The following is a 22,798-nucleotide window of genomic DNA, read 5'->3' as shown; positions in this document are numbered from 1 at the left end:
GCAGCGGGGTCAGGACCCGCACCCAGGACCAGCCCTCACCCACCCTTAACCACAGCTCGCTGGAGATAGAGAAAATAGGGGCAATTCGGGGACAGGGAAGAGCAGCCCAACACACACGGGTTTTAAGTGTTAAAATATCTGACCTACAGAAGTCCATGTCACGTAAGCTCTCAGGAACGAAGAAGTTCGCTCCAGGAAAAGAAATAAGTATTTCTGTAAGTGAGAATGAAGAGCGCAACATGAGCTTTGCTTCTCAAGACAGCTGCAAGGCTCCCGTACTGCAGGATAAATAAATGTATGGGGGGGGAAAAAACAGGGTCATTCTTGGGGTAAGCCTTCCCAGAGCCACCTTTTATGCCACCTCAATGTGCGCTTGCTGCCCGCTGGCAGCATTCTGGTTACCACGACATCTCAGAAGCAGCATCATGATGTTTCTAGAAGTTTCTACTACATCTAAACAAATAAGTCTATCGAGCAGCAGAACAGAAAACCCTTCCGATCTCCCCACCCCCCCCCAAGACTGCAAAGAGCTGCTTCAAGCAACAACCCACCGCAAACAGCACGAGTTTGAGAAATCTGGAGCTGAAACACCTTGTCCTAGAGGAAGGAGAAAAGATTGAGCCCCGCTCCAATAAATCTCATCTACTTGAGGACTTGGGAATAAAACTAAGCATCCCAGCAGGGCAGTGGCAAGACACCTCTTTCCTGGAGGCGCTGCCGCCGGTATTTTGCCACCAGCCTGCACCTTGCGAGCTCCAGATCCTCACTTTGCTCCTCACCAAGGAGCCCAGGGGATTTCAGAGCAGGGCGAGGCTCTTCCACCGTTCCCCTTTCCCAGCCACTTGCACTGTTTTCTTGCTGATCGCCACAGGGCTTACTGCCTGCAGGTCTCTTCCCACACAGGCACTCGCTTTAAAGACGTGGGATCAAGGTCATTCCAGAAATTTGGTCTCTGTTCGTCTCTGCTGTGGGGCCACTTTCACATCCTCATGCCACAGCAGAGCCTCCGAGGGGACCCCAGCTGCTCACACGCTCACAACTGCAAAACCACAGAGGTTTGGGATTCTACGATCGAGGCAGAGGCAACAGTTCAATACTGTTAATAAAGTAACAACCCTTATTTGTTCTTTACAGTATGTATTGTGCATGCAAACCTATGGAAAAAACGCCAGCTTCCTGCTGGAACCTTCTCTTGGTAAATCAGGTATAAATGACTCTCACACAGAGCGCGTTTCTGTGTTACACTTCCAGTTAGGGAACAGTATTACGCAGCGGTCGCCTTCTCTTTGTAAGTTGCCATCATCTTCTTGATCTCAGCAATTGCTTTGCCAGGGTTCAAACCCTAAAAAGGAAAAGTTTCAGTTAGCTCCTCTGGAAAGGAGGACCATCCTCCCCCCCTGGCCTCGCTCATGACTCAATCATGTGTCCCGAGTCACAGTACGCTCACAGATATGCTGCTGCTCAAGAACAGCTGGCAGAGGACACCCTTTTGATTCCAAAAAGCCGGAGCCCAGCCTAACACTGCGCTTCCCTTCAAGCGCTGGGAGGTTACAGGATCCTGAGGGCCAGCTCTGGACAGCCTGCTCCAGGCGGGGTGGGCATCGTGGTATGCAGAACCCCTCGGTTAAGGTGTGCTGATGCAGGTTTGCTGCGCTCCAGCCTCAATTTACAAGGGAAGAGCGGGCCAGCCCGGGGTAGGGACGCAGCGCTCCAGCTTGGAGCTCACCTCCTCTACCTGGAGGCTGAACCGCCAGCACTTCCCACTGCTTGAAGACGCTCATTTGATTTTGGAGGACTGGTTTTGATCAACAACACGAGGATCAAAGGCAAGAACGGGCGGCTGAGCGATAGGAATTTTTAATAAAGCTCAAGCGGGACTGAATTCAACATTTTGTAAATGTCAGGAGGTGACTTCTGGCGGCAGGGAACTGCCCTGTAAAACCTTGACAGTGACAGTACAAGGGATGTGGTTTTTCTCCTTGTCTGAAATAAAAAAAGCTGTGCATTGGAAGACCCCAGGGAAGGGAGCAAGAACACGAACTCACAGGATGAAAATGCTCCTCACACAAAAGCCAGCTAAGCTTTCCAAAGAAGGTTTTCTACAGTGTAGACACACATCATGTTGCAAAGGCCCTTAATCCTGCAGCACTGCTACCAAACCAAGCATGCCTAATCTCAAAATGAGAGGAGGATCACAACTGCCCTGCTGTATCGCCGTGATTACAGCAGCAGCGCTGCAGGACAGGGAAAAAAAACACACAGGAAATCACCCGGGTACACAGCTCGCCATGCAGCCTTTTCAGACAGCAGCCAGGATTAGAGCATGGGAGTGGAAGCGTGTTATTAAGCATAGATGAGCCTCAAACGTGAGACCCCAAGCCTCAATGACTATTTCCTTGCACTACGTGCATTCCTACATGCAGCCAGATCTTCAAGCTGAACCTTCACTTTCAGCTGAACTGGGGCTGACACCAGATCACAAGCTAGCTCCTGCACAAAGGGGGAGTTATCTGTAGTTGGTGAATCACTTTAGAAAAATCCACCAAAAAAAAAAAATCAGCTTGCAGTGCTCCTGGCCTGTCAACCCAGATCTCCAAGATCCCCTCTCCCCCTGTCTGTAATCCACTCAAACATTTGCCTTCATATTATTTCACAGCTCAAGGAGAATTACTCCCCCACCAGGTGCAAGCAAAGGCTGGCTAAAGAACAGCACAGCTGCCAGGAACCAAAACTTGAGATAATCCACCTGACAACAGGCACAAGGTCATTGCGAGACAAGGAAGAGGCATGCTCCGATTTGGGAGGGCTTGCTCAGCTCCCAAAAGAAATCCCAGAGAGAACAGACCACCTGGGAAATGCCCGACAGCAGGACACCAACGTAAAACACAGCCCCCCGGAGCACCGAAAACTTGCTGTAGTCTTCTCCATTACGCAAGTTGCACAACACACCCCAGCGAGCTGCCACTGTTGGCAGGTTAAGGTTGCACCGCGCAGGGGTTAAGCGCATTAGTCGCAAGGCTGACACTGCTGATCCGAGTACGCGAACTTCCCCGCACCACTTCTGGCAGCGTCCCTCACACGACCAGTGCCCCGCCGTCGCGCTTCCGAATCTCGGCAACTGGTTGTCAGAGTCACTGCCTCACTCACGAGGAAGAGGTGTTCCTACGATGTGTAATACAAACCCGGCCCCATCCTCTCCTACAGTCACGATCACAAGCAGGACTGCTGGTAACTCACTGTGTTCCAAAAGGCTAACGCTTGCCTTGGTTTGTTGAGGAAAACAAAAACCTAAGCCGATATTTTCCTATTGGTTTGAAACAGGGTGCTTGGAAACAAGCCAGTAACCCCAGAAAGGACACAGCGCAGGATGTAAACATACCTTAGGGCAGGTCCTTGTGCAATTCATGATAGTGTGACAACGGTAGAGAGAAAACGGGTCTTGAAGCTGTGCCAGGCGTTCCTCTGTGTAGTCATCTCTGGAGTCAATCATCCAGCGATAGGCCTGAAAGTCAGTGGCATTTAACACCCCAAATTCTTCAAGGTGTTGTAATCAGTGTGAGGTTTTAAAAGGAACACCTAACTCAGGAATTTTGGTCCAGGATCTGGCCTACATAATACTATCCCACCCGTGCTTGCAAATATTTGTACTGCTTCTAGATGTGGAGTCCCTCAGCAGTCCCACGTGACAAAGGGGGACTTTGTCCTTACCTGCATCAGTACCGCAGGCCCCAAGTATTTGTCCCCGTTCCACCAGTAACTGGGACAGCTGGTGCTGCAGCAGGCACACAGGATGCACTCGTAGAGTCCGTCCTGCACGGGGGTGGGAGAGCACAGTCAAGCCACTCCAGAAACCCACGATGAAGCCTTTTATAAGGAGGGGATTTACAGGGCACATGCTTCCCTCACCACCTTCCCCTCTAGCGACTTGCCACAAGTGGCTCCGAAAACCTTAAGCTGCAGAAGCGCTGTCACAAGGACATGCATGTCCCCTAAAACAAGACACATGCAACCCTCCCAACTTCACCACTATAATAAAGTACAGTTTGAACAAGAGGTGGCGGGGGGGAAGCACTAAACTGAAGAACAATGTGAAAATTCCTTGGTGTTCCTGCATTGCCTCCTTCCAGCCTGTCCCAGTAAGTGGCTGAGGAGAGGAACAGATACATAACTGATTAACAGTTTGAGGCCGTGTTACAGAGGTGAAAAGAGCAAAGTCTGCCCAGCAGCCTAGGGGAGAAGTTAAGAGCTCACAGATTAACATGTGCTTTGAGGGGATTCCCCAAGCCCTTACAGAACAGGAGTGGTGGGAGCCTTTAGCCACATCACCATTTTTAGGAAGATGAAGGCCTTTTTATTTCAGGGACTGAAGAAAAGGAAGTTAGAGCTACACGGAAGTGACACTGGGCAGAAGACAGTTAAACTCCGAGGAGCAGAGGTCTCCCAAGTCTCCTAACTCCATCAGCATCCCCAGGCTAAAACAGTCCAGTCTGGCTTAAATTATCTATTTGAAAGTTGCTTTTTGGTACAAAGGTCGCATTAAATTTAGTTTAGGAAGACACCAGATGCCAAAAACTCCTGGGAGCTTGTAGCAAGTCTTAGAGGAGGACTACTCCAATATGCTTTTGGAAAGACTTGCCAAAGCTACTTATCTTCTTGCTCTAAATTTTTCTTATTCCCGACTGTAACACTGCAAATGACTGAGGATTTAAAGAAAAAAGGCAGCAGTTTTTCAGCTGACTTTGTATCCAAGTTTCTCCAGCGCACAGGCCGTTCTCCAAGCAAGAGAAACTTCACAATGAGAGAACAAGCAAGTTTAATTGTGAGAAAGATTCAGGCAGCTCTTGCAGCCTCTTTTAGGTCTGCCTGTTTCTACCTGAATGTGATTTCAAGGATGCTGCTTTACGAAAATGTGACAGGAGAGTCCCTTTAGTGTTTACACACAAATCAGATAACATCATGAACTGGTGCAGTAAACGTTGTCCTCGGATAGAGATTCTTTCAGACTGTAAAACCCTGCAGTTAAGATGTCACAGCACCCGTCGCATGGTGCTGCCGGCATCTCGGGCACACGACCGGTCTCTTCATCGAATGTTAACTTCATGGCAAAGAGACATAATGGAAGAGTTTCAAAGATCGCTGCAGAGAATTAGGCTGCAGCTTGCGTATTTTCATTGAATCCCATTTAATCAGCCTTCCCCTTTGCTGTTCACACTCACCCCTCTTTTACCACTTGCCAAAACCTAGGCTGCCTGCCCACTTTGCCCCTACTCAGCGACAGCAGCGCAGCAACGATCACAGGGGAGCATTGACAGGCCGAGCTTTGAAGCGTGAAGCGACTGATGGATTCATCAAGACAGGTCAGAGGCAAAAGAGAAACTGCTGATTCAAGGATACTTACTGTGGCGGCCAAGGAAATCCAGACAAGAACTTACCTGCACTACAAGCTTTTTAAAAAGCTATTATCTCCCAGCTGTTCAAATGGTTCCTCAGATGCCCTTCAGCTTTATGCAGAAACTTTGGACCAATAACACTACGTTCCCTGAAAATTCCCTCCAAATAACAGCGCTTAAGAGAGACATCCAAAGACTTGCACTAACACATCACGCTCGTGTCTCCACATCCAAAAGAGTTTAGCTTTTACCATTAGTTTTTAGGGCTGTAAAACCCAGCAAGCGGCAGCAAGAGCACTACTTAGCGTGCTGCAGCTAGACCAGACAGACAGCGCTGAGCCTGACAGCCTACGTGCCAGCATAAACTGCGGCGCCTTATCTCCCCTGGGACGTTACAAGCCTGTAGCCTTCGCAGTGTTTTTACAAACACACAGAGTTTTGCAGCGCAGACAGTGGAAATGAGATCAGAGTCCCCGTTGCAACCATGAACGCATTTCGTTAGTGAACGCTACCCCTAGCAATGCAGGCATGCCATGACACTGCATTTCAGGAAGCAGATTCCACCTACGTTGGGTTTTGCACCAGGTGGCTTTGTCATTAAAGGACCTAGAAGCTACTGCATATAACATTTAACCCTGGTCTTATCTGGAAAGGATTTCAACGGCAGAAAAGAGGCAGTAACCAGTTTTTGACGGTCTTCTATGGACTGCAGGTACTGCTCCTTGCCCTGTTTCGACTCATCCTTCTTCTTCAGGTAAGGCTCGATGGATTTGTACTGTGCGTAGAAGTTACTCAAGTCCTGGGAGTCAAAAGGCAAAAAGGTCACATTTATTAAGCTGGAGTGAGGCATGGGAGATTGAAAATCTACTACCACTCCAACAGAAGGCGGCATTTTGTACCTCAACCTGCCACATTCCTCCAAATGAGGACAGATTTAGTCACTGCTGTGAAGCTCAGACCCACCCAAGCCAGAAAACACAAGCAGGAGCAACGTGAATGATGAGACCTGATCTTGCTTGGGATAACGTCCCAGCGTTACCCTTTCCAACCCCATCTGAACCCCACACTGCCTGGAACGGTGTCACCCATGGTTGCAAGCTGACAGCAGCAGATACTCACTGGAACAAGGTCCTTCACCACATACATGTGGGGGAGAGGGTAGATTTTAGTGACCTTGTTGAGATCGGGATCAATTCTTTTGATACAGGCCAGCGTGTTTCCTCCAGCAATGTTCATAGCGCAGGAGCCGCAGATGCCTGAGTGGGAGGGGGAAAAACAAAAACAGAATAAAGCATTAGATATTTACCCTCTTATCCTACTTGAGGAAGATCCTCTTGGCCTCAAACACGCCCCCCGGCTGCCTTCAAAAAACCCTGTACGTGACGAGGAAAACGCCAGAAGTTGCCATTGGGCCAAATAGGTTGTTATTTAAATAAAGAACAAACACAGGAGTCAACTTTCATTAAAGCCTAAAACACATTCTCAGCGTTGAACTTCCTTCCACAGCAGAAAACAAGCGGCTTGGACACTTCATCCCTTTTGCATCATTCATTAGCTGTACATGCTACTTAGGGTGGGGAGAACATTCGGCTTTGTTCACAAGTTTGAAGCACAAGCTTGTATTGATGCAAAGCAGCTAACGCTAAGATTGTAACATGGGAACCAGGCATATCCCACATCAGCCCTACAGTTACGGTCAAAAGCATCCCTGAAGGTCAGGAACATAAAACAAAGTCCCTAAGACAGAAGCTTCTTCCGTGCCTTCCGCAGCAGGGTAGAGCGATGCCATAAACTGCATTAATTAACTCCCAAAGGTGAGAGGACAGACACTCGCCAGAACAAACAGCATATAAATAGCTTAACAAATAGATTAAATGACACTACTAATGATCTCCCAGTAATAGAAGGATCAGATGTAGCCGAGGAAAGGCCAAGGTTTACAAGAAAAACCGCTGCAGAACCGTCACGGATACTGCTCAGGTCAGGAGCTCGGGTATCCAATTCAGACTGATGCCTAAAACATCGTATTAGAAAGAAGACAAATGTTGAAAGGGCAAAACTTTAATTTCAGAGGATTTGACAGATATCAATTGATATGAGTCAGAGAAATGCCACTGCTCCTCACGTTGGCGAAGCTAGCCCGCCTCAGCGCCTGATGCGTTGGCAATCCTTCCCCTTGCTGCCAGATAAAGGCTGGCACTTGAACAAGGCTATTCCTCCCACTCGAAAAATGGTTACAAGTATTTTCCAGACAACTGGAGAGAGAACCGGGGCTGCAGGCACAGGCCCACGACCATGCGACAGGAACGCGTGTCTGGATTTTTTTCCCCTGCATGGTAGAAAAGGGGCAAGATTGAACCAGTCCAGCTCGAAAATCTGTCTTCAGGTTCTCAACAAAAAGTATTCAGAGCAATTAGTTCCAGCTGCTTGGGAACAGTGTAGGCTATCCAAATATCAGACACCGAGAACAATCACACCATATGAAATTCCTCTGCCTGCTATGCAGATTCTACAGGAAACAGCTGCGTTAAAGAGTGCTTTTCATTTAGATCCAAGTCAAAACATCTTTAGGCATCAACTGCACCCAAATTTCGCGTACTCGCAAACCCACCCAATTAAATCAAAAGCCATTCCATAAAGGCATCCTCCATTCCTGCATTTCCACAACTATCATTTCAAGCTCAGCATCCCAACATTACCCATTAGGGTTTTTTTTGTTTTGTTTTAAACAGGGAAAGTCCCCTGGACAGGTAAGTTTTAATGCAGTTAAACAGATACGCTGATTTGTACCTGTACGAGAACAAGCCGGTAGCTCTGCAATGTAAAACCACCAGATGGCCTTTTCCTCAATCAATCATTTAGCTTAGTCAAAGGGCCAAAAAAACATTCCTGAAGCTATTCCTAGAAGTCATAAGTACTCTTGCAGTTACACCCTTTCTTATTTCCACAGCAGCACTAGATAAAGCAGCCCCTACAATTCATTCCCATTCGCCACATCTGCCCCCTCAATTTTGCTGTTGTAATCTCTCTTGCTAGATTTCCCTACGCAGTCCATCACTGGAGGGCAGCAAGATGAACAAGATTAAGACAGGAGCGACTGGGGCTGTTTAAGCATATTGCTCATAGCTCGGTGTTGTGCGATTACGCCCTGTGAATACGAGCTTTAACTTTACTATTCGATTCACTAAGGTATTTCATAGGCAGCAGCTGGAAGAGGACAGTGGTACGCTGCCATCTGCCCTGAGATCTTCTAGTAATTACACATACATTGTCAGCAGCAAACCGTCTTCAAGGGCAATCTTCAGTTTAGCAGGTTGGAAAATCCTTCTTACCTTCCCTACACGATCTGCGGAAGGTCAGAGTGGAGTCCAACTCATTTTTGATCTTGATCAGAGCATCGAGCACCATAGGCCCGCATCTATAGCAGAAAACAAAGTCAGCAAACCTGGATAATTCCCCCCAGTCTCAGGGCTTGATCTCTGGCATCCCAGCTAAGCAGCTCCTAAAAGGACTTTGATCAACTATAATAAAAAATACACCATTTCTGCCAATTCCAGGCAACAAGATGGAGCTATCTTGATCAGCAGCACAACCCATTTGCCTCAGCACACCTCAGGGTCAGTGTGGGAGAGAAACCCTTTCTTTTGCTGAGACCCTGAAGATCTGGCTCAGCTGGAGAGGGTTCAGACAGCACAACCGTAAACAGAGAGCTTTGCTACCAGTTCTCTCCCTTTGGGTCAGGTTTTAACAAGTCTGCCCATCCTCATTAGTCACAAGAAGCAGTGCTGCACACAAAAACAGTCTTGGATAACTTATGTAATTTTATATACAGCAGACAAGGCAACACCCAGAAATTATTAACTGGTGCAAGTCACACAAAAAAAATCTTGAGTTCTCCATCACATGATTCTTAAGTCTGGAGCTGTGTGGCTTTGAATCTGAAGCTTTCAGAAAGGGCTCGAGGTGAATTCCTCTGGCAAGATTACAGCAGCAAGCTGAGCTCAAGGAAATCAAGGCACATGTGCCTATGGGAAGGTTTCTGCACCACAGGGAAGACAGCAGCCCTTCACAGAATCCCAGAGAAGTAAGAGCTTTCTTGGTGATGGCTACATCAAAGCGTGCAGGTGGTTACTGCAAGTTTAACATAACCTGCAAATGAGAAGTAACTAAGTGCGAAGAAAACTCTGAGAAGAGTTGATAAAGCTTCCGCCTTATCTCCCAGGCCTGCGAGCTACTCGTAAAACCATTTCCTTTTGGAACATGCCCCAGATTCACCATGTAAATAAAGCTCATTCAAGCCACAAACACATTGAAGTCTTCAACACAACTGAGGGACACAGGTAAAACCTCACAGAAGTCTCAAAACAAAGTGACCATTTTACCCCCGACAGCTATTGAGACACTGGCATTCAGAGTACAGTTTTTATTTGCCACACTTGGCACTTACAGGTGAGGGAGGGGAAAATAAGCCCATGTGATCATAATAAGATTTGCTTTATCAGGAAATAACATTGATCTTACCCGTACTGAGGGCAAGGTGCTCTAACACAGCTGAGGTACCACCTCCCTGGCCACTCCAACAAGGTTTTAACAGCCCCTGGAGCTTAATGAGACTGCTGACAGCTTTAGTTGTCAGCTCAAGTGCTCCTCAACCACCTTCCGTTATCACTCCTCAGATAATCTGCATGCACACTCAGCCCCAGAACACCTGCCCGGCAGCAAAGTCTCTCCCTAATGGGGCATACTCACTTATTCAAATCCACTTCATACGTCTGCATGCGGGGCTTGTCCCCAGGCTTATCGGGATCCCACCTGTAGATGGCAAACTTCTTGATGCGGGGCGCCACCGCAGCTGCTGTCTGCGCTCCCCGGCACATCTGTATCCAAACAACAACAAAACAGCCCTTAGGTCCCTTCGGGTGGCTTTAAGCCAGGCAACAAAATGACCTGAGGCCACATGCTTTGGGGGCAAATGCTGCAGGACCTGACACTGTTTTGTGCTTGGGCACTCGTACTGTTTTTGGAAAATCCTCCCACGGATTTGCTGCAGTGCTGTACCCTGGCACACGCAACCATCTCGGTGCCAGGAATACCTTCTCCTCCTCCCCAAGGCAGAGGAGATAATCCTAAAACTAAGGGGCAACCCACAGGTGCTCCTGCAGGACCTCCTTCCTCCACAGCCCTAAGACTCTCCCTGCCCCAAAACTGCCCTCAGGAGCTCCCAGCCACATCTCTACCCAGTGCCAGGCCAACAAACCACCTCCTCCCAGCATTCCCCCCAGAAGCTTCTTCCCCTTCCAGACCAGCTGCCCCTTCTCACCTCTCCCCAAATTACTCCACATCACTATTCCTCCTGTTCCCACACCTCTCCCCAACCCCCTTTTTGGCTCTCCCCCAGAAAGAGATTCTGCACCCCCCGCAGTCTCCTACTAATCTTTATCTCCCCCTAAACCCCATCCCAGACCCCTTCCCACTCCTTTTTGCCCCAGATCCTCCCCAGCATCCCCCTCACACATCCCCATGCCCCCCCCTAAGCCCACCTCCCTTTCTCTTACCCACTTTGAGTCTTCTTCCCACCCTGTACCGCACCCTGGACCCCCTCCTGCCCCCCAGGCCCCTCTGCACCACCTCCAGCTTCCTCCCAGCTCCCTCTGCAATCCTTCCTGTCCCCCGAGCTCCCTCCCGCTTTGCCCACCCCAAATATCACACAGCCCCTCCCGCCCCACCACCTCCGCCCCCCTCACCCCTTCGGCTCCCTCCAGCCCCCCATCTCCCCCCGAAGCCCGAAGCCCCTTGCCTCACGCCTCCCCCGAAGCCCCTCGGCCCAGATGCCCGGAACAGGCATGCCCCAGACCCCTCACCGGCCGCGGGCCGCCCCGCAAGAGCCGCCCCGGGACGCTACGCCTCAAGGAGACTCCCACCACGGCCACCGCCATCTTGGCGTTACGCAGTTCCGACCCCGCTGCCCCCCGGAAGCGGAAGAAGCCCCCGTAGCGCGCAGCCTCTAAGAGGAAGGAGGGGCGGGGCTCTACGAGCAGCCATCTTGAGTGTGGCGGCGGCCGCACGGGAGGCGCCATGTTGAGTGTGGCGCGCCCTGTGGCAACAGGCGGGATGGCGGGACCAGGATCCCTGGATCCCCCTCCTTTTTGGGGAGGGGGAGACCAGTGCGGCCACCCATTGATTCCCAGCCAAATTCTTTCCGCAGGAGAGGTGTTCAGGCCCTTCTGCCTGCCCCAACACTGGTCAGGGCAAAATGGCAGGTGCTGAGGGCCACAATGGGGTCCCCCCACCCCGCCTCACCCTCCCTGAGGGCTTCCCTCCATTTCTCTCATGATTATCGCCCCTAATTATCTAATTTCCCGCCTCATTCCTCACAGCAAATTTATTTATTAACTGAATCGCAAGCAACACACGCTGAAAAAGCCACTGGGGGCGAGGTTGGAGGGGGAAGGAGGCCCCACTATGGCGTTACGTGCCACCATTTGAAGGCGAAGGGCTGCCGCTGGACGTTGGTGCCGCAGCGGACCTCCCCGAGCCTGCCGTCGTAGGAGGCCACGTCCTCGAGGAAGTGGCAGCGTAAGCCCAGCGGCTCCAGGAGGGAGCGGGTCTGCCGCTCCAGGCAGCATTCGCCACCCACCACGGGGCCGAAGGGTTTGGGGATGCCCAGGTCCTTGGCCAGGACGATCATGGTGACCTGTGGGATGACACAAAGGGAGCATCAGGACAGGCCTCTCCGATCAATAAAGCCAAGGGGAAGTTGCCGGCCACCCGCCTCCATCAGCCTCACCCCCAAATGGGGCATCAACACCATTTTTTGCAGCTGCCCTCCACCAGACCTACAAATTGATCATCATTTTCTGCCTTTTTATCATTAAAATACATCCCACGCCTTGCAATTTCACTGCTTTGAGAAGTTTTTGCCTCAGAACTACCCAACCACAAGCAACATGAAGCCACAAAGTTGTGTTCGACCCAGGCTTATCAAAGCCTGGCTGGAGATGTTTTCTTTTTCTGGGCAGCTGTAGATACTGTGCTCTTTTGGGATGACTTTGGGGACTCATCCTCGCTGAATAAGCTGCTTTTGGGGGAGGACCTGAGGAGCGGGGAGCCCCCTCACCATGTTGGGGAAGTATGGCACAGCTTTGCCTTGCTTGTCAAGCTTGAAGAGGGCTGGCACGTCGATGATGTCCTCCTCCATCAACCCCAGCTCCTTCTTGAGGATGTCCCTGTTCCAGTCGATGCAGCGCTGGAGGGGATGGAGAAGAGCAGGTTGAGGGGGCACGGTCCCCAAAACCATCTTACGCAGGAGGAGAGACAAAATGCAACACTACCCCTTAAGGGTTTGCACCACCCTGGGGTGGTTATTGCAAGAAATATGGATTATTACCAGAAATATTGGTTATTACCTGGACATACTGGTTCTGCTGCACCAGGATGTTATTGGAAAGGACCTTGTTAATGGTGACCCGTTTCGTGTCTGTCCCCGAGTACCCTGCAAATGCAACCCCCTGTCAGAATGAATCGGCACTGGTAGGAGCCTGGCTTAAAACAGGGCACAGGGGTGGAAAAAAAACCCCAGATCCTGATTCCCTGAGCTTGGGGTTAAGAATGCTGGGAGTCCCAATTCTTAGTTTATTGGGAAACTGCGTGGTAGGAAAACCTCTGCTCGTTGCAAAGAGCATTGGAAAGGTCCTATCATCCACCCTCCTGCCCACAGGAGTGGTTAGCTCCTAAATTTCCCTACTCAGCTCCATAAAACCAGAGCTACCACCTCCACCCCTTGTTTGGGGATGTTGAGTCCCAGGCAAGTGGCAGTAACCCAGAGGGACCGGCGGAGGTACGGAGGTCTTCCCCCAAGCCTGTCACAGATGGATAATGTTCAAAACCACGATTAAAGGGTGCCCAAATTGGCAGCCAAAACATCATTGCTGCAGGGAGGGAAGGCTAAATGAGAAAAAATGGTGTTGATTTGGGGTGACATGAGAGCCCCCCGGCTGTCCCTGCTCTGAGCTGGAGCTCTGCTGGCATTTACAGACATGATCCATCCCACCAAGCAAGCATCCCCTCCATGCTGAGGGCTTTATCCCTCCCGTCCCACTTGCTTTCCCAAAATAGGGCTTAAGGAGGCTGGGAATGGTGGGCAGGCGTCCCGCTTGCCAGCTGTGAAGGGCAACTGGGTGGGAAAAGGTCCTCACGTCCCCCCGATACCCGCACGTCGGTCAGGCGCTGCCGCCCTCAGGCTGGCTGCTCTGCGGGGCAGCTCCGGCTGTCTCAGCCCACATCAAAGCTCGGCTGAGGTTGCCCGCTGTCCCCTTGCCTTTGAACATGGAGGCTTCACCCTGGCCCTCCTTCTGCTTCTCCCGAAAGAGCTTGTAGCACGCCACGGGGCTGGCCATCAGCATCCGAAATCGCTGGGGCAAGACAGAGGGGAGAGCAGTCACTGAAAGTGGCTTATCTGAAGCCTTGGGGGACCTTGAGGGCTTATTTTTGCAAGGAACCTGAGCTTAAACTTTTAAAATTAGGCATCTTTGCTATTATTTAGTGCCTTTCTTAATGCAGTGCTGAGGGGATATAACTGACCGAGGTGCTGTGATTTATGCTGTTGGCAAATACCCACCAAACCACCCCCAAGGAGTTAAACTGCTGCTGGGCCAGGGAGGAAAACTGCAGCCTGGATGCAGCTGGGCCCAATCCTGCCCACCCCAGGTGGAGTGCATATAAACCCCTGGGAGGGTGTTTGTTGAAGGTTTGGATGAGTTGAGAGGGTGATTGAGGATTGTGGAGGGGTTTGTGCAGGGTGTGTGCATAAATACTCTGTTCCTGAACCATCCAGGTCAAGGCACAATTTCCCCAGGGGGAAAATCTTGTGTCAGAAGCAGTAAAAACTGGGATAGAGAAAAGAGGTAGTTTCTGAAAGCATCTAGGGGATGCTGAGCAGCTGTGAGCCCTGGCCAGCCTGTGTGAATATGGAGGTTTAAATTTCTTAGACTACCCTTGCAGGCCTCTTTTTTCTATCTGTGTAAATTACTGCTAAGCAAGTCCTATTTTGTGTTCAGAGCCCTAATTTTGGGGACAGGGTTGAAAACCCAAGCAAATACTGGCTGGGACTGTCAAAGAAACGAGCTTTGGAGTTTTCCCTAGGTATTATTCCCATTGGAAGAGAAACCATGGAGCAGCTTGGGGTTTTGGGGTACCTTTGCATCCGAGGTGGGCACAAAAGTGATGAACTCGTTGACTTGGCCCACGGAGAGCCAGTCGGAGTAGAGCTGCACGGGAGCCTGCACTTGCTGGGCATAGAGGAAATCCCGTACCACTCTGGTCATTCTCCTCCCTGCGGGTCTGGGGGCGAAATACCCCCAAGAGAGGGGATAAGGGGAATAAATATTTATGCAGCAATATGTATGTACAAAGGAATTGCTATCAAGGTGGAGGAAAGAAAGGAGGGTGCAAATGTGAAGGCAGTGATTGGGTGCACCCACTTTGTAGGGTACCAGATTTATAGCTAGCCAGGGAATGGCTAATTAAGGCCTTTAATGTGATTTTTTGGGATTATATTTAGGGGCAATCATGGTTCCTTTGCTCCCAAACATGTAGGTTTCCCATCTCTTACGTGGGGAAGCTGCTGCCGATGAGGATCCTGCCCAGGGGATACTCCTTCCCTGCCACGGTCACAGGCGGGCTGACCTCCAGGTTGCCGAAGGAGTCGAGACTGGTGATGGCTTCAAAGAGGGGCTTGCGGGTCACGTAGCCAAAGTCGGGGCCCTGGGGAAAGAGAAATTGCTGTGGGCTTTGCCCTGAGTCCCTGCTGCCTCGGTGCTTTTGCGTTTAACCTCCTGCTGGGCTCAAACCTGTTCCAGTGGGTGAAAATATCAGAGTGAAGCCTGTCCAGGGATGGGGAGAGGCTAAATGAAAGGCAAGAGGTCTCTGGGTCATCTGGGCTAAGTAATAAATGGCAAGTGCCAGGGCAGAGCTGGGGAGAGATCTCCTCTGCTATCCTGCAGCCAATATTTAAGTGTCTGCATTAAGTTAATTAGGTGCTGGGGTAGCCCCAAAGCTGAGTTTCTTGATGGCTCTTGTTGAGTAAAATGAACTTCAGGCCTGGAGGGTAAATCCACCCCAGGCATAAGAGCCACCCAAGGGGCCATACTTCACTTCAATCCTATTTAAGCCCTGATTTTCAGGACTTAATATATCTGGGATTTAAGGTGTTGTGCCCACAGGGGTAATTAACCCTTGGTTGTGATGTACCAGGGTCAAATGCCCGAGGGAGAGATTGCAGTGTTAAAAACAGGGTAAAAATGGTAGTGGTGGAACAAAAATCTTGCCTTGACCCTGTCCTTGCTCTCCGGTTCAAGTCGGTGTGGGCTTGGAGCTCACCCCATGGAGCTCATGACAGCCCCTGGGGCAAGATCAGGTGTCTGTTGGGTTTGCATTAAATCCCAATCACTCATTAGTGTTGGGTTTCCTTAGGGGTAAACCAAACATACAGGTCGGTAAAAATGAGCAGGGAGACCTGAGGGTGCATGGTTATGATCTAGAAGTTGCTTTTTTTAAAAAAAAAGTGAAGGTGTTTGGAGAAGCAGAGGGCTGCTGCTGCCTTTCCCTGAGGCACCCCATGCCTTTTTGGGGTGCATATCTGGAGGATGGCTGAGGGTCGGCTCTTTTCCCTGGGTGCTGCAGGAGGGACTGAGCATGAAACACCTGCTCTCAGCTTATTTCAGTTTAATAAACCACAGAGCTGGTACGGTTTCAACTGTCAAGACGCTGGATCATCCCAAGTTTGCAGGTCGCATCTAAGTCCTATCAGTTCCAGACTAATTTTGAGGGGCTAATTCCCTCTCATCTCCTTTTTCCCTGGCGTGGGGTCCCAGGGGCTTAGGGCTTGGCCTGGCCTCCTTAGGGAGGACGCGTGCATGTTGTGTTTGGCTAAGTATTCCTAGCTGGAAAATGAGATTGGAAAGATAGGAGTGGGGATTAGGGGAGGCTTCAAAGCAGAAATTGGAGTTTAATGTGTTAGCAGCTCCGAAGGCTGAAATTGCTTCTCTAAAAATGAAGCAAAACAATTCCTAAAGAGGGAAGGTAGGAGTGGTTGCCCAGCTTATTTGTGAAGGATTGGATCAGTGTGCTGTTCCCATCCTGCCTGATGAATCTGGGACTGCATGTACTCGTTTCAGGCATGAGAAATTATTTCAATGCTTTTGAAAGCGCTTAACCTTCCCCAAAGTGACGTGCAGCAAAAAAAAAAGGTGAGCTGTCCTCTTCTCCTATTACTGTTGGAGAGAAGACCAGGACTGAGGCTGCTGCCAGGCCCGGGCCAGGGGTATGGGCAGAGGTTTGATGGCTATTTGGGAGTGCCCTGTCCTTTCTGCATGTTGATACCTCAAAGGGACTGCTCAGTCCATTTTTTTACTGTGCTTGTCTTTGGGCTTTCCCAAATCACGCTGGCCAGGGTCACTGCTCTCCCAGGCAGCTTTCTTTGCATGCCCTGCCTGTGGCTGACCCTTTGCCTTGGCAGAGAAGCCCCACAGGGATGTTTTTGGCAGTTGGCTGCATCTTCTTCTCTTCCAAGCAAGTAAATTGACCCATCTCACCCTTTCCTTTCCTCTCCTGCTCAGGAGCTGCTGTGTATTCTCAGCTGCAGAAGAGGAAAGGAAAAACCAGCCCAATGCTCAGATATTCAGGGTGAAGAAATCCATTCCTGTCCCAGAACTTGGTGGGAGTCCTTTGTCCCCAGAGGCGTGAGGTCTTTCTTGCCCCTCTGATCCAGCACCTTCTGGATAAAAGGTTTTCCAGATGGCTGGGATGAGGATTAGGCTCTGATCTTTGGTTTGGGGGTGGGTGGGTGGGGTGAGGCGAGGCTGTTGGTGTCCCCCTAGCTGGAAATGGATGGGGTATTATCTCCATGCAGTTGCATGCAGTGGTGTTAAGCTCTAATTTTTTCAGGCAATTCATTGTAGGGCCTCCAAGGAGCCAAGTGCGAGTAGGATTTTAGGTGTGAAATAGGTTACGCATAAAAAGCTGCAAGCTGCTCCTCAGGCAATGTAAGCAAATCCTGCTCTTACCAGCAGCTCCTTGATGGGGAATTGCTCCAGTGGTCCATCTTGAGGGGAGTCCAGCACCACCGGGAAGCTTTTGTGGGGAGCGTGAGTGTAGCCAAACTCGATCTCATCCTAAAGAAGGGAGGTAAACCCACACGAGGCACATCAGCATGGAGGGAAGTCTTTGCCCCTTCTCCAGTGCCCGCCTACCTGCATCCAGCGGTCCCCACGGTTGACGTAGCCGAAGCAGACCTTCAGCTCACAGCCAGCCTTGTTCACCAGGTTTTTTATCTCCTTGACGAAGAGGTAGTTATCTTTCATGCTGGGAAAGCAGATGGCAGGAGGGAAGGGGATGAAGGGCTGCTGGAGGATGGGTATACCCTGCAGGCAGCTGCCTTTCCCTTTGCCCATCGCTTCCCCAGCCTCTCTTAGTGTCTCCGGGGAGACTGGGGAGCTGATGCTGGTTTGGCTGGGAAGGCATCATCCCTTGGCCTTTACCTGCAGACAAAGACGTTCACCGGTGCCAAAGTGTTGGGGGTCATGATCCATGGTGCTACCCTGAACACTACTGTGTCGGTGAAGATAGGTGTGGGGGGGATACCCTAGGGGAGGCAAGCAGAAATCAGGACTTTCTACACCCTGTTTACCACTGTTCCCCCAAATATCCTACCCTTCAGGTTATTTTTGGGGTAACTTAATGGGAACTGCTCTCCATCGAATCCCCATCCCCTCCTTCATGCCCCTTGGGCTGTTACACCCCTTCTTGCACCTCCTCTCTGCACCGTTCCCTCAGACCTCAGCCAGGGTCTCCAGGAGGCTGACGTGGATGGAGACGAGCCCAGGGAAGGTGTCATCGGGAAAGCGGAGCCCCTCGACGAAGAGGTCGAGCTCAGCAGCCCCACCGGGGTACTGCACGGTGTGGTACAGCTTCTTCTGGCCCAGCACGTGGATATAGCGCTGCCTGAAGAAGGGGCCTACAAGAAGAGAAGGGGGAAGGTGGGCAAATTCTGAACTTTCAGTGGTGGTTTCCAGCCTATTTTGCTTGTGTGCGAGGATGTACAGCAATCCCTCTGTGCCAGAGCTTCTCTGCCTCTGTGGGTTGATACAGCTTCATCTGACAGAAGTCCTTAAAACAGGAGCTAAGGGGCTTGCAATTTGCAGTCATGCACAAAGGTGGGAAAAATATCTCAGCCTTTCCTTGGATGGAGCAGTCATTGAGAAGGTGTTTTCATGGGGTTTCTGCCCCTGTGGTCCCCTCTGACCGGCCATGGGATGACAATGCCACCGACCCTTCTGCTGACAGACTGCGTCTGCATGGAGGGACGAGACCAAGCTACTTAATGGCATGTTTCTGGGCTGGATGAGGGCTTTTAATCCCAGTGAATAAACCACTGTGTCCACAACAAGCAAGATGGAGGGGAAAATGTGTTGTAGAGCATGTTGCCATCATGGATAAAGCATCTGGGTGTCAGGACACATGGCTTTTTTTTTAAATGCTACTCCTTTGCTGGATGACCTTGGATAACTGCCTCTATGTCCCTGTGCCTCTGCTTGTTAACCTCCAAAGTTTTCCAATTGATTGAGAAGAGAGAAAATTCAATGCCAGAAAAATTTGGAGAAAGGATGCTGAGGGCATGATTAGCAAATCAAAGCGCAATTCAAAGAGAGGACAAGGTCAGAGATGGAAAGAAAAGAACTTGCAGGGATCTGAAAAGCATCACAGATGAGGAGGAAAGGGCAGAGGAGGAGGTGAGGAAGGACTTACTCTGCACATAAAAGACTCCAACTTTGTCAGCATCGGAGACGGGAATATAGAGAATGATTTCGTACCCCCGGGGCAGGTGCTGCGGCCCTTCGGTCCTCAAGACCATCCGAGACATGTCCAGCAATTCTGGGTGCAAGCAAGAAAAACTGGGTGATGGGTGATTGCACCATGCGGCTCTGGCTGGTTTGCACGCTCCCTCCTGGGGTTTGCTTCTCCCATGCCAAGAAATCTGCTTTTCCCTTGCTACCAGCCTTCGCAGGCTGGAAAAACAACCTGCGGTCCTGCTAGCGAAGCTTGTGGCTTCTGCTTTGAAACAAATGCCTCCCACCCCCAGCCTTGGCACAGCTGGTCCCTGGCCTCAAAAAGTCGATGGGCACTGGCTCCGCGTGGTTTTAGTTTTCCAGGAACAGGCGGGTGTATTCCTGCCTGCCGGCTGCATGCCTTGCCCCGAGCTCCTTTCACCCGCACGGAGCATCCCTGGGCCAAGCTCTGCTGTCAGTGGCACCTCTGCTGTTTTTCTGGCCGTGCTTCATGCTCCTGCTTGACCGCAATTAGTCTGCATGGCATTAAAAAAAAAATTCCCATGTGGGAAGCTTACTCAGCAGCTCGGTGGAGAGCAGCTCATGGAAAAGTGGTTCCCAAGCAAATTTTCATCTCCGAAAAGGTTAAAGAGTGGGAATAACGGAGCATTTTTGGCTTATATGATATGTTTGGTTTTTTTTTAAGCTCTGTTACCTTCCTTGCTGAATACCCTTTCATCATTGCAGTCCGATGCCGGAGTGAAGGGCCTCTCCTTGTCACAGCTGACGAGCAGGATGGCCCTGTGTCCCTCGGGACCCCAGGTCCAGCTTGCCTAAAACACCCCGCTGGGGCTTAGTGAGCTCAGACTCTTGCAAGCCCGTGGACTTCCTGTGTAGTGGAAGAGGCTGAATTACCTTGTTGGGGTTGTCCTTCTCCACCACTCCGTCCCGATCGGCGTCGACGTCCAGAGAGATCCCTGGATGGGCAGACCCCGCCGTCACCCCAGGGTCAGGCAAGGTTGGGTGGGTGCAAAACCCCCCCAGACCCAGCAAACCTGGGTCCACCTCTGCCCCCACATCAAAACACCCCACTCCAAGGGACCGAAGGGTTGAAGAAGAATTGCTGCACTGCAGAAGCCTTCGTACTCACCGATGCCGGTGAGGAAGACCCCGGCTTGGTTGATGGGCTGCCCTCCCTCTGCATAAAAGCTGACTGTTACCTGCAAACCCCCAAATCCCTGGTTGGGGAAGGATGGTCTCCCTCCATGGATGTCCCACACCCCAGCACCCCACTTCTTACCTTGTTATCGTTGACCTCGGTGCTGGCCTGGCTCATGCTGAACCTCAGGACTGTCCCCTCATCCAGCGGCCACCGTGTCCCGCTGCTGAGGGCTGACCTGACCTCTGCTTGGCCCCGGCATGCCACCTCCACGCTCACCCCCTCCGTGTGCTTCACACCAAAGGAAACTGCCCCGGCCGGGGCCGCCCTGCCAAAATCATGTTGTATTTTGAGGTTTGCACCGAAAACACCTGGTTCTCATTGCAATTAATTTTACTCCCCAAAACAGCCAAGACTGGGCATGCTGGCGTCTCACCGCCGGCACCTTTCTGCCCTTTCCTTGGTGCCTGGGAACTCTCAAAGTATATTTTTTTGTTGTTTTTTTTAGGGCAGAGCATGCTATTTTAGCAAAATGAGTCTATTTTGTAGCCATTGGTGCAGATTAGGATCTATAATAATCACAGCTGAAGCACTCAGTGCCACTGGAACCCAGCTCTGGTTTGCACTTTAATGGAGGAATCTGTGTTTATTTTTCAGCTGGGGCAAACCCGGTATTTGACAGCTCATTGTAACAGTGTGGCAACCCAAATGAGAGACTTTACCATGGGAAACTCTAATTTTCAGGGTAATTTTATCCAACCCCGAAGCAGCTGGTGTTGCACTGCTCCCAGTCTGATGTGCCCTTGCTCTTCTCCAGCTGCTCTGCGCATCCCCTTACCCTCTCCTGGCTCCTTGTCCCTAATTTCCCCATCTTTCTAGGGCTATTATTTTTGGGATGCTTACGTCTCCCGAGGTGTGGGCTCCCTTTGAAGATGCACGCTCCCGACACCTGAGAGCTTGTGCCGTATCACTGTTACAGCATCGTTTATTGGGTTTCTGGATGCTGGCAGCCCGGCCAAACCCCCACCGGGGGGGGGCAGGAGAGGAAATCTGAGCACTTGTTTGCTGCTGCCTGGGCGTTTCTTAAGTTGTCAAATTATATTTAATTATGCATGGAAAAACTGGTTTGGTTTCCTGGTTTCTGGGTTTTGGGAATCCCACCGGGAGGAGATTTGACCCGGAGAGATGGCAGATGAGTTGTAACTGCTCTGCTTGGCTTGGATGTCGAGGGTGAGATTTGCAAAAGCAACAAAGACTAGAATTAACCATGAAATGAGCTTTTAAACTTTTTCCTTTGGGGGAATAATTATCTTGCAGTGCAGCGTTAGGTTGGTTTTAGGGGTGCAGGGCTGGTGTTGTGGGGACTTGCATGCTTTCCCAGGACGTTGCTTAGTCACTAGGTCTCGTTTTCCTTCCCTCTCCCAGCTGCGTCCCCTCCTTTGCAGTCGATCCCCGTGGCTCATCCCTCCGCTCTCCAGCAACTTTGAGATGGCACTAGATCAGTTGACTGCAAAGGGATCAAACCCATCACCGTCGCAGACCCAGGGTAAATACCATATCATGCAAATGTGGATGCTCGAAGCTTTCCTGGGACTTGTGCAGATTTGCAAAGCTCAGGGAGGATTTTGCCCACAAATTGCATTAAATCACAAGATGAGGGCTATGGATTTTGGGGGAGCAGGGGGAAAAGTGAGGAAGGGGGATTTGCAGAAGGAGAAATGGGGGGTAAGGGTGAGGAGAAAGGTGGAAGTGCAGAAATGGAGGGAGGAAGGGGAGCGTTGGGGTGTCACACTCACCCGTAGACATCGGTGGAGATGTGGGTGCCCAGCACGCACAGGGCCTCGATGCGGTTCCCGTGCTGCAGCCGGAGCGTGCGGTCGCCCAGCATCTCTCCGCACAGCAGCCCGGATGCCCTGACGATTGGCATGCACGCCCTTCCCCACCTGCTCCAGGTGGCACTGAACCCCCTGGCAGCACCCAGCTGCTTCTCCTTCCTCCCTGTCTCGCCTCCCTCCTCCTCGACTGGCCCCGGAGCAGATCAGTCGGCTTTTGGAGCTTGTAAAGTTTGCGATGGCAGATTTGCAGCCCCCACCCCAGTCTGAAGGGAGGGGGCGGTTGGATTGGACCCTCTAAAGCCCCATGAAAATGATCTCTGAGGGAAGGGATGGAGAGGGAGGGCGGGCGGCTGGCCTGCTGCCCAGCCAGCTCCCAGTCCTATGTAAGGAGCTCCCCCAGCTGTCCCCAACTCCCTGTGCCTCTGGCATCTCCCCGGCCCCAAATGGGGACGAGCAGCCCAATGGGGAGGGGATTTTACAGCGCTTTGGGTTTTGGTTGGCATTTACATCCATGGGGTATCCTCTCTTTTTTCTTTTTGCTCTCTAGGGAAAAGCTCTGGCTGCTCTCGGGAGGAAAAAAATACAATCTCC

The 22,798-nt window shown here is 51.0% G+C and overlaps 2 protein-coding genes across 2 annotated transcripts; both read right to left on the bottom strand.

Annotated features, from left to right (window-relative positions):
• Positions 1-1,117: 1,117 nt before the first annotated feature.
• On the bottom strand, positions 1,118-11,380 carry SDHB (succinate dehydrogenase complex iron sulfur subunit B). Its single transcript, XM_064470055.1, has 8 exons — positions 11,252-11,380; positions 10,140-10,267; positions 8,723-8,808; positions 6,510-6,646; positions 6,073-6,189; positions 3,709-3,810; positions 3,380-3,502; positions 1,118-1,342 (listed from the first exon to the last, which is right to left on the bottom strand). The coding sequence occupies exons 1-8, from the start codon at positions 11,324-11,326 to the stop codon at positions 1,265-1,267; spliced, it is 846 nt and encodes a 281-aa protein (XP_064326125.1). The 5' UTR covers positions 11,327-11,380; the 3' UTR covers positions 1,118-1,264.
• Positions 11,381-11,850: 470 nt separating this feature from the next.
• On the bottom strand, positions 11,851-22,352 carry LOC104048530 (protein-arginine deiminase type-2). Its single transcript, XM_064470054.1, has 16 exons — positions 22,169-22,352; positions 20,514-20,700; positions 20,364-20,433; positions 20,129-20,190; positions 19,929-20,046; positions 19,194-19,319; positions 18,224-18,402; positions 17,927-18,030; positions 17,639-17,750; positions 17,453-17,560; positions 15,001-15,152; positions 14,585-14,729; positions 13,708-13,801; positions 12,797-12,882; positions 12,508-12,636; positions 11,851-12,084 (listed from the first exon to the last, which is right to left on the bottom strand). Exons 1-16 carry the CDS (start codon positions 22,297-22,299, stop codon positions 11,851-11,853), a joined length of 2,037 nt encoding a protein of 678 aa, XP_064326124.1. The 5' UTR covers positions 22,300-22,352.
• Positions 22,353-22,798: the final 446 nt, after the last annotated feature.

This window comes from Phalacrocorax carbo, chromosome 20 (assembly GCF_963921805.1).
Source record: "Phalacrocorax carbo chromosome 20, bPhaCar2.1, whole genome shotgun sequence".
Taxonomy (NCBI): domain Eukaryota; kingdom Metazoa; phylum Chordata; class Aves; order Suliformes; family Phalacrocoracidae; genus Phalacrocorax; species Phalacrocorax carbo.
This window is presented reverse-complemented; position numbering and strand designations above follow the sequence as displayed.

Coding starts and splice junctions, on each gene's coding strand:
- SDHB (XM_064470055.1), bottom strand. CDS start 11,326: ATGGCGGTGGCCGTGGTGGGAGTCTCCTTGAGGCGTAGCGTCCCGGGG. Junction 8,809..10,139: donor TATGAAGTGGATTTGAATAA/GTGAGTATGCCC, acceptor TTTCTGCTATAG/ATGCGGGCCTATGGTGCTCG. Junction 6,647..8,722: donor CCGCAGATCGTGTAGGGAAG/GTAAGAAGGATT, acceptor CCTCCCACTCAG/GCATCTGCGGCTCCTGCGCT.
- LOC104048530 (XM_064470054.1), bottom strand. CDS start 22,299: ATGCCAATCGTCAGGGCATCCGGGCTGCTGTGCGGAGAGATGCTGGGC. Junction 18,403..19,193: donor TGGAGTCTTTTATGTGCAGA/GTAAGTCCTTCC, acceptor CTCTTCTTGTAG/GCCCCTTCTTCAGGCAGCGC. Junction 13,802..14,584: donor TGCCCACCTCGGATGCAAAG/GTACCCCAAAAC, acceptor GTCTTGCCCCAG/CGATTTCGGATGCTGATGGC.